A 19,306-nucleotide genomic window follows, 5' to 3' on the forward strand; every position below is an offset into this window, starting at 1 on the left:
TCCACTCAATTTTTTTTTACACTTTTCCACCATAACTAAAGTCCCACTTACAGGAGAAAACACTGGCACTGCCATGTTATGTGGCTGTCTTACAGGCATCCAACTTGCTCCTGACAGGAAAAGCACTAAAGTCATCAAGGAGCATTAAACCCACAACGCTTATCTATAATGATGGGTGACGACATGTCGTAAATGTCCTAATCATGTTATCCCAGTGAGCCGTAAGTATCCCAGTAAAGCCGAATGCACACGGCCGTGAGCCGTCCGTGGTAACCCGGCCTGGATTCCTGCTGAGAGCAGGAGCGCACAACGTCATTGGTTGCTATGACGCCGTGCGCTCCATGCCGCCACTGCACTACAGTAATACACTCGTATGATCTATACCAGTCTATTACTGTAGTGCAGCGGCGGCATGAAGCGCACGGCGTCATAGCACCAATGACGCCGTGCGCTCCTGCTCTCAGCAGGAATCCAGGCCGAGTTACCACAGACCGCTCACGGCCGTGTGCATTCGGCTTAAAGAGGACCTTTCACTAGTATACAAACGAAAAACTAACTATACCTGTGGGCAGAGCGGCGCCCAGGGGTCCCCCTGCACTTACTAGTATGCCTGGGCGCGGCTCCGTTCGCCCGGTATAGGCTCCGGTGTCTCAGCTCCGTCTGTTGTACTGAACTGATTTTTTGTAGGAGGCGTGTCCCTTGCTGCAGAACTGGCCAATCGCAGCGCACAGCTCATAGCCAGCAGCGTTTTTCTGTCTGCGATGAGGTGCGGAGCAAGACGGATTCTTCCTGACACACAATGTACAGGTAAGTCAGTGGGGATGGATCAGTTTTCTCTGACACAAAAGAAAACTGATCCGTCCCCCATTGATTTTTAATGGTGTTCATGACGGATCCGTCATGGCCACAGAAGACATAATACAACCGGATCCGTTCATGACAGATGCATGCAGTTGTATTATAGTAACGGAAGTAGCCTAAGCCACAACCACTGTTCAGATATAGCCCGTGTGGACCTGGGGAAGCGAAAATGGTTACCTTGTGGAGATTGGTGACAATCTTCAGAGTCCTGTGTTTCATGTCTCTCATCTGCTGCCAGGTCTTCACCCTTGTGACATGCTTCAGCTGCTACTTCAACCAGGTACAAATTTTCCAGTTGTGTTTCAGGTATGGATGTTTCGAATACCGAATTGTGAGAGACTAACTGTTCCTCCTGCTCTCCTTCACGTGCAGCCTCTGTCTCCATGGGAGTAATGACCGCAGTAATGACTGGAGGGCCTGATTTGTCACCAGAAGCCCTGCCATAAGAGCATGTCAAAAATAAAATTAGGTGCACATAATAGGCAGCCTGGTCTGCCAGAATCATGCTTCATCCACAACATTTCCCTTATTACATTTCCTAACAATGAACGGCTTTGGACTACAGCACACACTGTGGGTAAAGGGGATGCAGCCAACTTACTAACATAAAGGGGAGATTTATTATGAGTCAAAAATTTTAACTCAGTTTTGCAGGAGTCTGGACCACAAGACTTTCTACACCACCTCTTTACTGGAGTCAGGCTATTTTCACACTGGCGTTTTGGTTTCCGTTGGTGAGATCCGTTCAGGGCTCTCACAAGCGGTCCAAAACGGATTAGGTTTGCCCTTATTGCATTCTGAATGGATAAGGATCTACTCAGAATGACTCAGTTTGCCTCCATTCCGCTTTAGTGTCCGTCTGACGAAACTGAGCCAAACGGACACACAATGTAAGTCAATGGAGACGGATCCGTTTTCACTGACACAATATGGCACAATAGAAAACGGATCCGTCCCCCATTGAATTTCAATAGTGTTCAAGACGGATCTGTCTTGGCTATGTTAAAGATAAAAAAAACAGATCTGAATGGATGCATGCGGTTGTATTATCTGAACGGATGCGTTTGTGCAGAACCATGACGGATACGCAAACGCGAGTGTGAAAGTAGTGAAAACAGTGGGACACTTTTTGAGATTTTTTAAAAAGTCATAGTTGGTAACTCTGGTTTGAATCTGCATGACGGGCTAATCACTCCCACTTTCCCACTCATGTTTCCAAACTGGAGTGAGTGGAGTAAAAATGCAAAATGTTGCTTTTTTTTTGGCACAAAGAAACCTAAAAAGTCTCAATCCCCTATTCTGGAGTGCTGGGCGTGATAAATTCCTCCCATAGACTTTAGAAGTTCTGCGCTGCTTTCTCTTTTTCTTAAGCCACAAGCCCTTGCCATCCATGTCCATTGCAGTCCTAAAAATGGCTGATGATGGAGGACCCCAACCAACAGTGTCTATCGTTGTAATGTACTGCTTCTGCACTAAATTACTGGTCATCCAGGACCAAGGTCCAGGAAGGACACTGGTGCAGGAGCAGTGCCAATCCATTTAAGTGTATATCATATTCAGATCAAACGCAAAACTAAATATCACGCACAATCAATAACTGCTTTAGAGGAAAAATCTCTGGTTTAGAACAGATGTTTGCTTCCTTACCACAACTGATCTTTGTACGTGTGTAAAATATTGACACCTTTGCCCTTCATTCCGGATGCCAACATCTCTCTTGTAGACATAGTGGCCACACCAACTGCTACAGGAGCCCTACACAAAAAAGGGAATAGAAATCAAATAGCTATGTGGTGACATTTGATACAGAAAACCCATGAAGAGCCACTGTTTAGCTCACAGATTTATACTGCACAGCTGTGCAGGGAACGGTATCCTGGAATTAAGAAAATTAAAATTATTATAAGAATATTTCCAAATACCGTCTCTTTTTATTTGGGGAGCAATAATCAGGGAAAATAAAATAGCCACTGTCCTATTAGTACACACAAATCCATTCCTAATCACACAGGAGGACAAGTTACTTCACAACACTGAGCTAAAGAGCTGCCTTATCCTCTTCTCTGCTCGTCAGGGATGATGATCCTGAATACAGATGGTAAGAACTTCAGCTGAATCTCTGTGATAATGGAGTTTATAAGGAAACATGAAGCACTGAACAGACAGTGGTAATGGAGACTGCATACAAGTGCTGCTGCTCATTATCAGTGATGGCCAGTTCGCATTGTTCGCCCGCGAACACATGCGGGCTGCCATCTTTTTTCACAAGTCCGGTGAGGCACAGGTAAGCCCTTACCTGTGCCTGTGCCGCGAGCCGGTCTGAAAACAAATGTGGTCACTGGGAGCAGGCAGTTCCGAGAACAGCCCAATGAAGGCCCCCGGTGGCTGTTCTCGGAACTGCCTGCTCCAGCTGACCGCATTTGTTTTCTGACCGTCTCGCGCACAGGCACAGGTAAGGGCTTACCTGTGCCTAGACGGACTTGTGAAAAAAGATGGTAGCCCGCATATGTTCGTGGGCGAACAATGCGAACTGGCCATCACTGCTCATTATCCACATTCCTACATCTTCTTTGTACTTCATGTCTCCTCATGAACTCCATTCCTACCGAGATTCAGCTAAAGATCATATTAAATTGTAGTCAGGATCATAATCCGTGACAAGCAGAGCAGAGAGGAGGATGAGGCAGCTATTTAGCTCAGAGTTGTGAAGTAACAAGTGCTGCTGTGATTAGGACAGGTTTTGCATGTACTAATAGGACAGCGGTGATATTATTTCCCCTGATGATTTCTCCCTAGACAAAATGAGACATTATAACTAATGAAAGGTATTTGGGAATATATTTATAATAACGTAATATTTAAAAGGGGTTGTCTGGGTTCAGAGCTGAACCCAGACATAACATCTTCTTCACTCATTTAGCATGTCTTAGTGGAGCATCAGACCATCACACAGGGCAAGGTCTGTTTTATTTACATCCTCACTATTCTAGGCAGAGGCTCCTGCCTAGCAGTGATCCCGGTGACATCTCTGGCACATATGGGCAATGTATAGCGCTGCCCTAGGCTCTAAAACAGCCTAGGGTAGTGCTATGGACCGCCCATTTGTACCAGTGACATCACCAGGATCACTGCTAGGCGGAAGTCTCATCTAGCATACCTATGTAAAGCCCGGTACGTCACCGGCAGTAAAGAAAACAGACCTTTCCCTGCGCTATGCAGTCAGAAATGCTCCACCCAGACATGCTAAATGAGTGAAGAAGAGGTTATGTCTGGGTTCAGCTCTGAAACCAGACAAGCCCTTTAAAGGGAACCTGTCACCTCTACTATGCAATGTTCATTGTGTTTCCCTAAACATATAAGTTACACTTTTAATTTCATTTGCAGACGATTTCAATAAGTATTATGCATTTTTGTACTTCCCTCCTTTTATGCAAATTAACATAAAAGAGTCATATCTTACTTGTCTGACCAGAGAAGAGTCATATTTTCAAGCTCTGACTCATCTTAGGTTAATTTGCATATATATCAAATCGGTTTTTTTTTACACAATAAAAGCACATAGAGCTATGGGGACTGGGTATTGCGGATGTGCTAGTGGCCATCTAGAAACCCATGTCCTCAGCTCTATACCCAAAATCCAGGTGACAGGTTCCCTTTAAGTATTTTCATTTTTTCTTAATTTCATTATTGTCAGAGAACCCCTTGAAAGGGTGCTGTGCTGAAGTTCCCTTGCACAGCAGATAGCTGCAGGAGAAATTTTAGAAGGAGTGATAGTGCAGAATCAGCCCATTTATTCTCAGGATGGCTGGGGGCTCCAAGGGACAGACTCCAAAGTTTGATCAATAATGTTTAAAGTATATTTCCAGGTACAAATGTAAAGTGATATGCTGCAATTCTGCAAAGCAGCAGCACAGGCACCCACGCTCCACACTCCTATAGTTGACTGTATACCTCCATCAGCAGGAAGTCTCCACCTTCTGCTTCCATTGCAATCTATAGAAGTTTTTCTGCAGAGACTCCCTGCTGGCTGCAGATGCTCAGCGGACACCGCACAGCGCAGGAGTGTGCAGCATGACGTACGTTTTGCATTTTTTGCTGGCTGAACTTGATGAAATGTGTCAACTGACTATATAACTCTTGCTTCCAGCGTCATTTTTCACGCTAATAATATAATTGGTTAAATCGTGGACATATTTCGGTACATCAGGACAGGAATAAGTGCACTATGCAACTGTGACATTTATTCACACAAGTCTTGCACATAGACACACATATCCAATATACACTTGGACTATACCTGCTCCCCACTAAATTGACTGCACACAGTTGGCCCTGCAGTACCTCTGGGAGACCTGTAGATGGCACCACAACTCCTGGCAGCATCAGATCTGGAGGAGAAATAAATACAGCACATGAATCATGCGTTAGGAAACTTTCCCCGGGTAATGACATCCAGCACAGGGATAGTGACTTGATTATTGCTTACTCCAGTAAAGACGATTTTCACTTGCCGTGCCTAGTGACAAACTGAATGTGTCATCATGTCATCATCATACATGTGTTCAGTTGAGCAGGTATGTTCTGTGCATGAACAGCAAGTCCAGATAGAATACACTAGCTTTCGTCCTACATGCAGAAAAAAGCGCCATACTTCAAGGGGCTTTTTATGATTTCTTTCCAGCAATCACACATGTAAACCCCATGGTCATAGGACGAGCCGTATTGTATGCAAGTCTGTGGATGATGCACTTATATAGATTTATGACTTGTCCCATCACCCTGAACAACACAGTCCAGATTATCTCCACCAGACATAGCAGCCAGAACTAGGCACAATAATAGCTACCATCAGTAGTCATCATCCAGCAGATGGTATACTTATAGGAAGGGTCAAGACAACTTAGATTTACAGTTTTGACATTTATTTTAGGTCCACTTGCTCTTTAAGGAACAATTTAACCAGATCTGGTGTTACAGTTAGATCAGGAGTGAAAGGGTTAATATAAACCAAAATGCAAACAGGAGATAACAAGGTCAGGCTAGAAATAGCATGAAGCAGGTGCCCACTGTATTCCAGCACATAGTCTGGGCTACATCCATTTTTATCAGTTGCAAATAGAAAGCCCCACTTCATGCAGACAAGCAAATACAATCTGTGTTCTAGAGGGCCGTCACCTCTCCTGACATGTCTATTTCACCAACTACTTACATTCCCCATGGAACAATTCTGGAATATCTATTCTTAAACCATACATTTATTATTTGGCATCACCCCTTTAAGGGATTTTCTGGGATTACCATTGCTTTTAACAGATACGTTAATGTATTTGTTTACCCTATGCTTTTCTGTTCTAACTTGGACTCTCTTGACCGGTTTTAACCATGTAAACAAATCCCTCTGGTTGGTTTCCATCCTGTGTGTAGCACTTCCTGTCCCCAACCAAACCCATGATGCACTTCTTTCTCTGCCACAGCTCCAGCACCTCCCCTAACACCACCCAGCTAGTTTATAGCTCCTCCCACCCGCTAGTTACATAGACACTCCCCTATCACTGCCCCTAACACCGCCCAGCTAGTTTATAGCTCCTCCCACCCGCTAGTTACATAGATACTCCCCTATCACTGCCCCCAACACCACCCAGCTAGTTACATAGACACTCACCGATCACAGCCCCTAACGGTACTTTCACACTAGCATGATGCAGGAACACTTGCCCGAATGCCGGATCCGGCGTTTTTTTCCCATTCACATGCATTAATGCCGGATCCGGCCCTGAGTGTTGCGGCAAAACGGATCCGGGTTTGCGGTTTGCGCATGCTCAGACTGCAAAAAAATGTGAAAAAAATAAATGCCGGATCCGTTTTCCCGGATGACACCGGAGAGACGGATCCAGCATTTCAATGTACAGTACAGACCAAAAGTTTGGACACACCTTCTCATTCAAAGAGTTTTCTTTATTTTCATGACTATGAAAATTGTAGATTCACACTGAAGGCATCAAAACGATGAATTAACACATGTGGAATTATATACATAACAAAAAAGTGTGAAACAACTGAAAATATGTCATATTCTAGGTTCTTCATAGTAGCCTTTTGCTTTGATTACTGCTTTGCACACTCTTGGCATTCTCTTGATGAGCTTCAAGAGGTAGTCACCTGAAATGGTCTTCCAACAGTCTTGAAGGAGTTCCCAGAGATGCTTAGCACTTGTTGGCCCTTTTGCCTTCACTCTGCGGTGCAGCTCACCCCAAACCATCTCGATTGGGTTCAGGTCTGGTGACTGTGGAGGCCAGGTCATCTGGTGCAGCACCCCATCACTCTCCTTCATGGTCAAATAGCCCTTCCACAGCCTGGAGGTGTGTTTGAGGTCATTGTCCTGTTGAAAAATAAATGATGGTCCAACTAAACGCAAACCGGATGGAATAGCATGCCGCTGCAAGATGCTGTGGTAGCCATGCTGGTTTAGTATGCCTTCAATTTTTTATAAATCCCCAACAGTGTCACCAGCAAAGCACCCCCACACATCACACCTCCTCCTCCATGCTTCACGGTGGGAACCAGGTATGTAGAGTCCATCCGTTCACCTTTTCTGTGTCGCACAAAGACACGGTGGTTGGAACCAAAGATCTCAAATTTGGACTCATCAGACCAAAGCACAGATTTCCACTGGTCTAATGTCCATTCCTTGTGTTCTTTAGCCCAAACAAGTCTCTTCTGCTTGTTGCCTGTCCTTAACAGTGGTTTCCTAGCAGATATTCTACCATGAAGGCCTGATTTACACAGTCTCCTCTTAACAGTTGTTCTAGAGATGTGTCTGCTGCTAGAACTCTGTGTGGCATTGACCTGGTCTCTAATCTGAGCTGCTGTTAACCTACGATTTCTGAGGCTGGTGACTCGGATGAACTTATCCTCCGCAGCAGAGGAGACTCTTGGTCTTCCTTTCCTGGGGTGGTCCGCATGTGAGACAGTTTCTTTGTAGCGCTTGATGGTTTTTGTGACTGCACTTGGGGACACTTTCAAAGTTTTCCCAATTTTTCGGACCTACTGACCTTCATTTCTTAAAGTAATGATGGCCACTCGTTTTTCTTTACATAGCTGCTTTTTTTCTTGCCATAATACAAATTCTAACAGTCTATTCAGTAGGACTATCAGCTGTGTATCCACCTGACTTCTCCACAACGCAACTGATGGTCCCAACCCCATTTATAAGGCAATAAATCCCACTTATTAAACCTGACAGGGCACACCTGTGAAGTGAAAACCATTTCAGGTGACTACCTCTTGAAGCTCATCAAGAGAATGCCAAGAGTGTGCAAAGCAGTAATCAAAGCAAAAGGTGGCCACTTTGAAGAACCTAGAATATTACATATTTTCAGTTGTTTCACACTTTTTTGTTATGTATATAATTCCACGTGTTAATTCATAGTTTTGATGCCTTCAGCGTGAATCTACAATTTTCAGAGTCATGAAAATAAAGAAAACTCTTTGAATGAGGTGTGTCCAAACTTTTGGTCTGTACTGTATTTGTCATACGGATCAGGATCCTGATCCGTCTGACAAATGCCATCAGTTTGCATGCGTTTTGACGGATTCGGCAGGCAGTTCCGGCGACGGAACTGCCTGCCGGAATCCTCTGCCGCAAGTGTGAAAGTGCCCTTACACCCAGCTAGTTTATAGCTCCTCCCACCCAGCAAACTACATAAATACTCACAGTATCGGACTGGGGTACCTAGGGCCCACCAGTAAAATGTATTTTTGGGGCTCACCACACGGATACATTCAGATATTACTTGCTCACACAGCAGCAAGATGCTACCAGATGACTGAATATGGGGGTCTCTGCAACAGCTTTGAGAAGGTAGGTCCTGGGGAGAAGAGGACACTGACCAGCTTTCCTCTATACCTAGAAGCCATCTCAGCTCTGATCGTGTCTATAATAATAAACTGGGAGTTTATTTAATAATCTATCAGGTTTTTTATATGAACATGGGCTGGTTGAGGTGCTGTACATTGACTATATGTATGTATTGCAGTAAGTCTACTGTGTTATGTGCCACTTGTGCAGGGGGTGGGAGATAAGGTGCCCACCAGGGGATTCACCAGTACCCCTGTGGAGCAGTCCGAGCCTGGACACCCACCTATCACAGCCCCTAAAACCGTTCAGCTAGTTTATAGCTCCTCCCACCAGCTAGTTACCTCCCCTATTACTGCCCCTGTTGCTGCTCTAACACGCCCCTGAACACAACATCACAGGAAATAAGAAAGAGCTGCATGGACATGGTCATGTGACCACGGCCAGAACGGAAGATAGGACAAAAACGAAATGCATTACAAAATCACAGCTACCTTCATAAATGATCATTTTAAAGGATGTTGAAGCAAACCAGAAAATCCCTTTAAAGGGAGTCCGTCATCAACATTTCACGTTTGTAACCCTTCCCATAGCTTTCTAGCAGCCTTACAGTTAATAAAAACGTTACCTTTATGATCAATCCTGGACTTTTAAAACCGGCAAAAAACATCTGCCTATGCTTTCCCTCTGACCGCATATCTACTAACTTCTTGTTTCGCCGAGATCCCGCGCCTGCGCACTCAGTCCGTCGGTCGGTGCATGGACCGCCTCCTTTGTTGTGTTTTCGCGCCGTTAGCCGGCGCATGCGCATTAATTACTGTGATGCCGTACAAGGAAACAACAAGTTAGTAGATATGCGGTCAGAGGGAAAGGATGGACGGAGGGAAGGAAGGGGCGGGGGGAAGTGAAGAAAAGGCTGAGCTAGTGGGGCACCTACGAGGGTAACGCCGCCCCTGGGCACTTGCGAGCCCTCATTTGCATATGCTACAAAGATGTTTTTTGCCGGTTTTAAAAGTCCAGGATTGATCATAAAGGTAATGTTTTTATTAACTGTAAGGCTGCTAGAAAGCTATGGGAAGGGTTACAAACGTGAAATGTTGATGACTCCCTTTAAGGACCAAGCCAAAGTTGGCAGCAATGTTTTTGCTTTTCTCATCCCCGCATTCCAAAAATCTCAACACAGACAGATGTAAATTTTGGGTTGGATGAGTTGTATTTTTTATTGGCACTATTTAATGTCTCACAAACGTTATTGACAACCTCTAAAAATGTGGGGGAAGGGGGGGGGGAATACAATTCCAGAATTTATTTAGAGTTTTGTTTTTATACCGTTCACTATATGATTACAGCAATACCAGTTTTTGTTTCACTACTTTCAAAGAAGTTAAAAAATTACCTTTAGTCAGCTTTCTACAGGGTGAGCTGTAGTGTCCATTGGCACCACTTTAGGGAACATACAAAATTTTTGTTCAATTTTTTTGGGGAGGCGAGGTGACCAAAAAACGGCAATTCTGACACTGGGTACTTTTTTCATTTTTAATGTTGCTGGGTCTGTATGACCACTCAGGTGGTATGGTCACGATTATCTGCAGACTCTGAAGGGTTAGAGGTCGGAGACCCAGTTATCTCCAGCCTGGACTGTAAGGCTCCATTCACACGTCTGCAATTCTGTTCCACATTTTGCGGAACGGAATTGCGGACCCATTCATTTCTATGGGGCCACACTATGTGCTGCCCGGATCCGCACTTCCGGGTCCACAATTCTGTTCCCGAAAAAAATAGAACATGCCCTATTCTTGTCCGCAACTGAGGACAAGATTAGGCATTTTCTATCATAGTGCCGGCGATGTGCGGTCCGCAAAATGCGGAACGCACATTGCCGATGTCCGTGTTTTGCGTATCCGTGGATCCGCAAAACACACACGGATGTGTGAATGGACCCTTACAGGTGGTTGTCAGCTGTATAACTCAGACTGCATTCTCTCCTTTGCAATCTATGACATACATATACATTATTCATCTTTAAAGGGATTCTCCAGTCCCATAATTACATTTCTTTTATCTGCCCAGCATACTGCAAACGTTGCATATTTTTGCCCCATATACCTGTTTGTCCTGTCAGAATTTCCCTTCCCCTGTTCTCAGCATCACCGCATACGGGCAGGATGCAGACATGCAGAACTTCCTGTTTTCAAACCCAGCATGCTTTGCTCTGTAATGTGTATCAGGGCTTGCTCCACCTGCCACATGGTTCCCTATGCAGTAGTCACACCTCCACCACGTTAGTTGGGGAAAGCAAGACCTGTGAAACATTACAGAGCAAAGCATGCAGAGATTAGTCAGCAAACCCAATAAGAAGCTGAGGAAATATTTCCGTTTTTACGTTCCGTTGAAAGATAGAACATGTTCTATTATTACAAAGAAAGGGCTGGGCACTATACTATATATAATAGTCACAATGTTAAAAACTTAATTAAATAATGCACAGGTCTGGCCAGACTAAAATAGTACCTACAAACACTTATACAACCACAAAGTTACTAAAACACAATGGTTATCTTTTTGACCAATCTTCAAATTTCATATAAAAAAATTCGGATAAACAAGGAAAATTCGAATAAATAATCACAAGGAAAAGAATATCAAATATTCGATCCAATGTCCAACACCTTTTATATATAATCCTAACTTGTCCAATTTTCGCTATAAGCTTAGTTAGTCTCTTTGGTCAGTACGATGTGACATCAATACATATCTGTTGATTATATGTCGATTATATTTTTCATCGCAAGTGCTTATTGCATCTATGATTGTTTTGTCTACTCACGTAACAGGTACACGTAGGCGGTTCCGATCAACAGTCCGTGGCGTCCCGCGTGGCAATCAGAATATGATCTTCCGCTACTGCTTGTAAGGCCTCATGCACACGACGGTTGTGTGCATCCGTGGCCGTTGTGCCATTTTCCGGTTTCTTTTCCGTGGAAAAAAATCTGAAAATGCACCGTTTTGCAGCCGAGACCGTGATCCGTGTATCCTGTCCGTCAAAAAAATAGGACCTGTCCTATTTTTTTGACGGACAACGGTTCACGGACCCATTCAAGTCAATGGGTCCGTGAAAGAACACGGATGCACACAAGATTGGCATCCGTGTCCGTGATCGTAGGTTACTTTCATATAGACGGATCCGAAGATCCGTCTGCATAAAAGCTTTTTCAGAGCTGAGTTTTCACTTTGTGAAAACTCAGATCCGACAGTATATTCTAACACAGAGGCGTTCCCATGGTGATGGGGACGCTTCAGGTTAGAATATACTAAAAGAACTGTGTACATGACTGCCCCCTGCTGCCCCCCCCCCCACCCCATAGTTAACACATTGGTGGTCAGTGCGGCCGCCCCCCCCCCCCCCCTCCCTCCCCTGTAGTTAACTCATTGGTAGCCAGTGGGCCCCCCCCCTCCCTCCCCTGTAGTTAACTCATTGGTAGCCAGTGGGCCCCCCCCCTCCCCTGTAGTTAACTCATTGGTAGCCAGTGGGCCCCCCCCCTCCCTCCCCTGTAGTTAACTCATTGGTAGCCAGTGGGCCCCCCCCCTCCCTCCCCTGTAGTTAACTCGTTGGTAGCCAGCCCCCCCCCCCCCATCCCTCCCCTGTAGTTAACTCGTTGGTAGCCAGCCCCCCCCCCATCCCTCCCCTGTAGTTAACTCGTTGGTAGCCAGCCCCCCCTCCCTCCCCTGTAGTTAACTCATTGGTGGCCAGTGGGCCCCCCCTCCCTCCGCTGTAGTTAACTCGTTGGTGGCCAGTGGGCCCTCTCCCCTCCCTCCCCCTCCTAATTAAAATCTCCCCCCCTATCATTGGTGGCAGTGGAGAGTACCGATCGAGGTCCCAGTTTAATCGCTGGGGCTCCGATCGGTAACCATGGCAACCGGGAAGCTACTGCAGTCCCGGTTGCCATGGTTACTTAGCAATTTGTAGAAGCATCATACTTACCTGCGAGCAGCGATGTCTGTGACCGGCCGGGAGCTCCTCCTACTGGTAAGTGACAGATCATTAGGCAATGCGCCGCACAGACCTGTCACTTACCAGGAGGAGGAGCTCCCGGCCGGACACAGACATCGCAGCTCGCAGGTAAGTATGATGCTTCTACAAATTGCTAAGTAACCATGGCAACCGGGACTGCAGTAGCGTCCCAGTTGCCATGGTTACCGATCGGAGCCCCAGCGATTAAACTGGGACTCCGATCAGTACTCTCCACTGCCACCAATGATAGGGGGGAAGATTTTAATTAGGAGGGGGAGGGAGTGGAGAGGGCCCACTGGCCACCAACGAGTTAACTACAGGGGAGGGAGGGGGGGGCCCACTGGCCACCAACAAATTAACTACAGGGGAGGGAGGGGGGGGCCCACTGGCTACCAATGAGTTAACTACAGGGGAGGGAGGGGGGCCCACTGGCCACCAATGAGTTAACTACAGGGGAGGGAGGGGGGGCCGGCCGCACTGGCCACCAATGAGTTAACTACAAGGGGGGGGGGCGGCCCCCTGCTGCCTGGCAGCACCTGCCAGGCAGCAGGGGGCAGTCATGTACAAAGTTTTTTAGTATATTCTAACCTGAAGCGTCTCCATCACCATGGGAACGCCTCTGTGTTAGAATATACTGTCGGATCTGATTTTCACGATCTAGCTCATATCCGACAGTATATTCTAACATAGAGGCGTTCCCATGGTGATGGGGACGCTTCAAGTTAAAATATACCATCGGATTGGAGAAAACTCCGATCCGATGGTATAAAAGGGACTCCTGACTTTACATTAAAAGTCAATGGGGGACGGATCCGTTTGCAATTGCACCATATTGTGTCAACGTCAAACGGATCCGTCCCCATTGACTTGCATTGTAATCCAGGACAGATCCGTTTGGCTCCGCAAGGCCAGGCGGACACCTAAACGACTTTTCATGTCCGTGGATCCTGCAAAAATCAAGGAAGACCCACGGACGAAAAAAACGGTCACGGATCACGGACCTACGGACCCCGTTTTTGCGTGTGCATGAGGCCTAAGTGTGAGTATCGACTTTAGCGTGGAACAAAATTATGCGATGTATCCAAAGATTTCGAGGAAATTTCGACAGATTGTCCTTTAGTATAACAATACAGGTTTTCACTTACTGGCGCCAGCAGTTTCTTTCTAGTCCACAGCTTTGCAGATGCATACGATGCAACCTCAGTGGATTTCCTCCAAACAGGTTCAAACCTTGTGTTGAATCGGGGGGTCCAGTACCAGACGCGTTTCGGGGCTCTTAGTGGCCCCTTCCTCAGTGGTTGACCTCCCCTCCATAATGTCTCTCCTTTTATAGTGGATTCCAGAGATTTGCAAAGTAGGAAATGGATCAGGTTTTCCTCAAACTCAGTACTGGATTTCAATTGTGGGATCTCTTTGAAAAAAACAGTATTATTTTCTCCAATGAAGACAACATATTTCGCAGTAGTCTTCACTCTGCAAACTTACTACATACTCTAAATGGTATTGTAACAAAAAACGCACCTAAATAAAAAAAACGCATATGCGGTATTGATGCGTTTTTGTTGCGTTTTCATTGAAAATCGTGATTTGGGTTATATTAGTGCATTCATGTCTCATATACAACCCAAATAGATGTATTCATAAATATATAAAGGTGTAAAAATCAGATGCTTGGTGTCTTCATATTGATCCTCATCTATAGGTACTTAAGCAGCAAGAAACGCACACTATCAAAAAACGCATATGCGGTATTGATGCGTTTCTATTGCGTTTTCATTAGAGAACCATTGTTTAAGTTATGTGGTACATAAATACTTTATAATACTATTTACATAATACATAAAAATATAAATATGTAAAAATACTCTAAAAATTTTTAAACAATATTGTATATGTAATATTGTTCACAATTTTTTATGAGTATTTTTACATATTTATATTTTTATGTATTATGTAAATAGTATTATAAAGTATTTATGTACCACATAACTTAAACAATGGTTCTCTAATGAAAACGCAATAGAAACGCATCAATACCGCATATGCGTTTTTTGATAGTGTGCGTTTCTTGCTGCTTAAGTACCTATAGATGAGGATCAATATGAAGACACCAAGCATCTGATTTTTACACCTTTATATATTTATGAATACATCTATTTGGGTTGTATATGAGACATGAATGCACTAATATAACCCAAATCACGATTTTCAATGAAAACGCAACAAAAACGCATCAATACCGCATATGCGTTTTTTTTATTTAGGTGCGTTTTTTGTTACAATACCATTTAGAATATGTAGTAAGTTTGCAGAGTGAAGACTACTGCGAAATATGTTGTCTTCATTGGAGAAAATAATACTGTTTTTTTCAAAGAGATCCCACAATTGAAATCCAGTACTGAGTTTGAGGAAAACCTGATCCATTTCCTACTTTGCAAATCTCTGGAATCCACTATAAAAGGAGAGACATTATGGAGGGGAGGTCAACCACTGAGGAAGGGGCCACTAAGAGTCCCGAAACGCGTCTGGTACTGGACCCCCTGATTCAACACAAGGACCATCAACCTTCTTAACCTTTGCAGCTTTGAACCTGTTTGGAGGAAATCCACTGAGGTTGCATCGTATGCATCTGCAAAGCTGTGGACTAGAAAGAAACTGCTGGCGCCAGTAAGTGAAAACCTGTATTGTTATACTAAAGGACAATCTGTCGAAATTTCCTCGAAATCTTTGGATACATCGCATAATTTTGTTCCACGCTAAAGTCGATACTCACACTTACAAGCAGTAGCAGAAGATCATATTCTGATTGCCACGCGGGACGCCGCGGACTGTTGATCAGAACTGCCTACGTGTACCTGTTACGTGAGTAGACAAAACAATCATAGATGCAATAAGCACTTGCGATGAAAAATATAATCGACATATAATCGACAGATATGTATTGATGTCACATCGTACTAACCAAAGAGACTAACTAAGCTTATAGCGAAAATTGGGCAAGTTACGATTATATATAAAAGGTGTTGGACATTGGATCCAACATTTGATATTCTTTTCCTTGTGATTATTTATTCGAATTTTCCTTGTTTATCCGAATTTTTTTATATGAAATGTGAAGATTGGTCAACAAGATAACCATTGTGTTTTAGTAACTTTGTGGTTGTATAAGTGTTTGTAGGTACTATTTTAGTCTGGCCAGACCTGTGCATTATTTAATTAAGTTTTTAACATTGTGACTATTATATATAGTATAGTGCCCAGCCCTTTCTTTGTAATATTGTTGTAGCTTATAGATTGGGTGAATCTGTTGGCTGAGAGCACCCATCCTGCGCCACCCCACACAGTAGTGCGGCCTAATATTTGATAAATCATGTTCTATTATTGCCCGCAAATCACATTCCGTGGCTCCATTCAAGTCAATGGGTCCGCAAAAAAGGAATGTACTCCCTATGTCTTCCGTATCCGTTTTTGCAGAACCCTCTATTGAAAATGTTATGCTCAGCCCAATTTTTTCTATGTAATTACTGTATACTGTATATGCCATACGGAAAAAAAAGGAACGGAACCGGAAACACTACTGAAAATAAAAAAAGGAAAAACGGATCTGAAAAAAAACGTCAGGCAAAACACTGAACAAGACATACAGTCGTATAAACGAGCCCTTAAGGAAACAAATTTCATCTCCACAATGTTTTGGACTCGCTCCAAGTTGCCAAATACCGACTGTAATACTGAGGTGTGAAAGCTGCCTAATAGTGGAAGGTCCCACCCTAGGCATCCTCCACCAGCACCACCTTTTGACGCCTGTCTAATGGATAAATATGAGGATTCTATTTTAGGAGTACTCCTTTAAGGGTAATGTCCAGTGCAGAAAACACGCTCGTGTGGACACTGCTTTCACAGGACCACATGGGTTAACTGATTTGTACTGACATAATGCTGTCAGTAGAATTCAGTAGATGCATCCTATAGATGGCAGACTGTCTAGACTTGCACCAGATTCATCACAGGGGCTCAGGCTGGATGACTCTGTGACAACTACTGGATGGCTAACTTTGAGAGAGAATTTTATGCAAGAGTTGTGCCGAAATTTTTATGAAAAATTGCGCACCTACTTTCTAAGCCACATCCCCTTGTCAAGCATGTTGGAAAAAGTGTTGAAACCCTAGATGCGCCAACCTGCACCACTTCTTTAGACAGACTTTTGCTGCAGACACCTTAGTGTCGTCCCTTGTTTAGGGGATTAAGGTTGCAAGTGATGAAATGTTGGTATCTTCTGGCATTATCTTTCACTGGAGTCGCTTTTACCTCAACGAGCCATAACTTCATCCTCTGAAGTCCCAACATAACAAATGGTCTGATGGCTTATGGGAAAGACAAATGACAATTTCCTGGAAGCTCAGCACTCCAGGTGCCACCAGTAACTGGCAAAACTGCCTTCCATTATTTCCATGAATGATGGCTCTATGGGGACCAACTGGACTCATCAGAATGCCTCACAAATAGAAAGGAAATGTGAAGCAGTTGACAACCGCAACAGATCCATATCCATTTTCCAAAAGCCGGCACAAACAAGAATACCGCCATGCGAATTACTGCTATGAGCAATTACCTCACTTTTAGTATGCCGGCCTCTTGTTAGAAGCGACTTCTTGCTTTTCATGATATGCCGCAAAAAGCAGACTGCACTGAAGACTGAACACAATTTTACATGAAAGGGTTTGTCTCACGTCAGCAAATAGAATTTATTATGTAGAGGAAGCTAAGACAAGCCACTTACTAATGTACTGTTATTATCCATGTTGCTTCCGTTGCTGACTGGATCCATTTTTCCATCACATTATACACTGCTCGTTTCCATGGTTATGACCACCCTGAAACCCATCAGTGGTGGCCGTGCTTGCACAATATAGGTAAAATCAGTAGCCTGTGTATGCTCTCACGGTCCTGGCCACCAAATAGGCCAGCGATTTTTCCTATAGTGTGCACGCATGACCACCACTTATGGATTGCAGGGTGGTCGTATCCATAGAAACGAGCTGTGTATAATGTGATGGAAAAATGAATCCAGCCAGCAAAGGAGGCATTATGGAGAATCACAGTACATTAGTAAGTGGCTTGTGTTAACTTCCTCTACATGATAAATGCCACTTACTGAAGTGAGGCAACCCCTTTGATGCCTAATAATTTAGGGAATAGCCCTTCAAATTCCCAGTCAGGGTGTATCTGTCTGATAATAAGACCTTGTCTGGAAATCATGGCACTAACGGTTGCCACGTTCACGTTAATTCTGCATGTTACTCCAGATCATTGTCTAGGGACATGAAACAATACATATCCATTACCTGCTCCTCCAGCCATTTTTTCAAGTACCGGTGGCCAAGTGGTAAAAGCGGGGAGAAGATCTGGGAAGGTCCATAGAGTGTACACTGCAGAAACAAACAGATTGAAGATTCACAATGCATGATGCTGCAGGATACTCATCACTGACGCTTGCTATAGGTGAAAGCTCTGTTCACATGCTCTGGAAACAAAACAAGCAGATATTTGTCCACGTTGTGGAAAACCTTCATCCGTGAGAAGAATGAACATGTTCATTTTCTTGGGCATTCTGCACAGAATATCCGGTGATTGGCCCCACTGAACTGGACTAACCCACATCCGTCACAGAAATCCAAGTGTTAGGCCTAAGGGCTCATACACACGACCGTATGCCCTCCGAGACATGCGGTCCGTGAGCGGGCCATATGTCCCGGAGCAGCATACATCGTGCGCACGGGAGCGCACAGCATCATAGGTTACTACGGGCTGCGTGATCTTATGAGTGAAGGACAACAGTCCCGCGGGCGGCCCGATGCGCACAGTATCGTAGTAACCTATGATGCTGTGCGCTCCCGTGCGCACGATGTATGCCGCTCCGGGACATATGGCCCGCTCACGGACCGCATGTCTCGGAGAGCATACGGTTGTGTGCATGAGCCCTTATTCGCACAGTCAATGATTTCCATCAGTGATTATTAGCCAGACCCAGAAGTGGATCCTACAAAGACAAGGTATAATGGACAGATCTGCTCCTGTTCTGTATTTTTTAAACGCACCGGCTTTGGGCTCACAATCACTGATGGGAACTACTGACCTAACACTGACTGTGTGAATAAGGCCCTAGCCCGATTTCTTTTTCACATGCTTAGAAACATACGTTGATGTGAGACCATAGTAAAGGCATCTAGTGGTGGTCCACTACTGTCTCCTCTTATGTCTGATTTTTCCACAGAGAATACTGAACATGCTTGTTTCACCAGAATATAAAATCCATGCAGAATACCTTTATACTGCGGAGTTCACGGGCAGTAGAGATAAAGGAAGGATTCACAGAGACATACTATAAGGCTCCATTCACACGTCCGTAGTGTGTTTTGCGGATCCAAGGATCCGCAAAACACGGAAACTGGCGATGTGCGTTCCGCATCTTGCGGACCACACATCGCCGGCACTAATAGAATATGTCTATTCTTGTCCACAATTGCAGACAAGAATAGGACATGTTCTTTTTTTTTCAGAAACTAAATTGTGGACCC

The 19,306-nt window shown here is 44.5% G+C and overlaps 1 protein-coding gene across 1 annotated transcript in view; it reads right to left on the reverse strand.

The window, feature by feature from the left end:
- The window catches only part of EIF2D (eukaryotic translation initiation factor 2D), a 49,866-nt gene that overhangs the window by 21,433 nt on the left and 9,127 nt on the right, over positions 1-19,306 (reverse strand). Inside the window, exons 3-6 of the mRNA XM_044286296.1 lie at positions 18,074-18,157; positions 5,159-5,249; positions 2,509-2,616; positions 1,039-1,298 (exon numbers count right to left, since the gene is read on the reverse strand). Of these exons, the coding sequence (XP_044142231.1) occupies positions 1,039-1,298; positions 2,509-2,616; positions 5,159-5,249; positions 18,074-18,157 (543 nt within the window). The remainder of the gene's footprint in view (positions 1-1,038; positions 1,299-2,508; positions 2,617-5,158; positions 5,250-18,073; positions 18,158-19,306) is intronic.

This window comes from Bufo gargarizans, chromosome 3 (genome assembly GCF_014858855.1).
Source record: "Bufo gargarizans isolate SCDJY-AF-19 chromosome 3, ASM1485885v1, whole genome shotgun sequence".
Taxonomy (NCBI): Eukaryota; Metazoa; Chordata; class Amphibia; order Anura; family Bufonidae; genus Bufo; species Bufo gargarizans.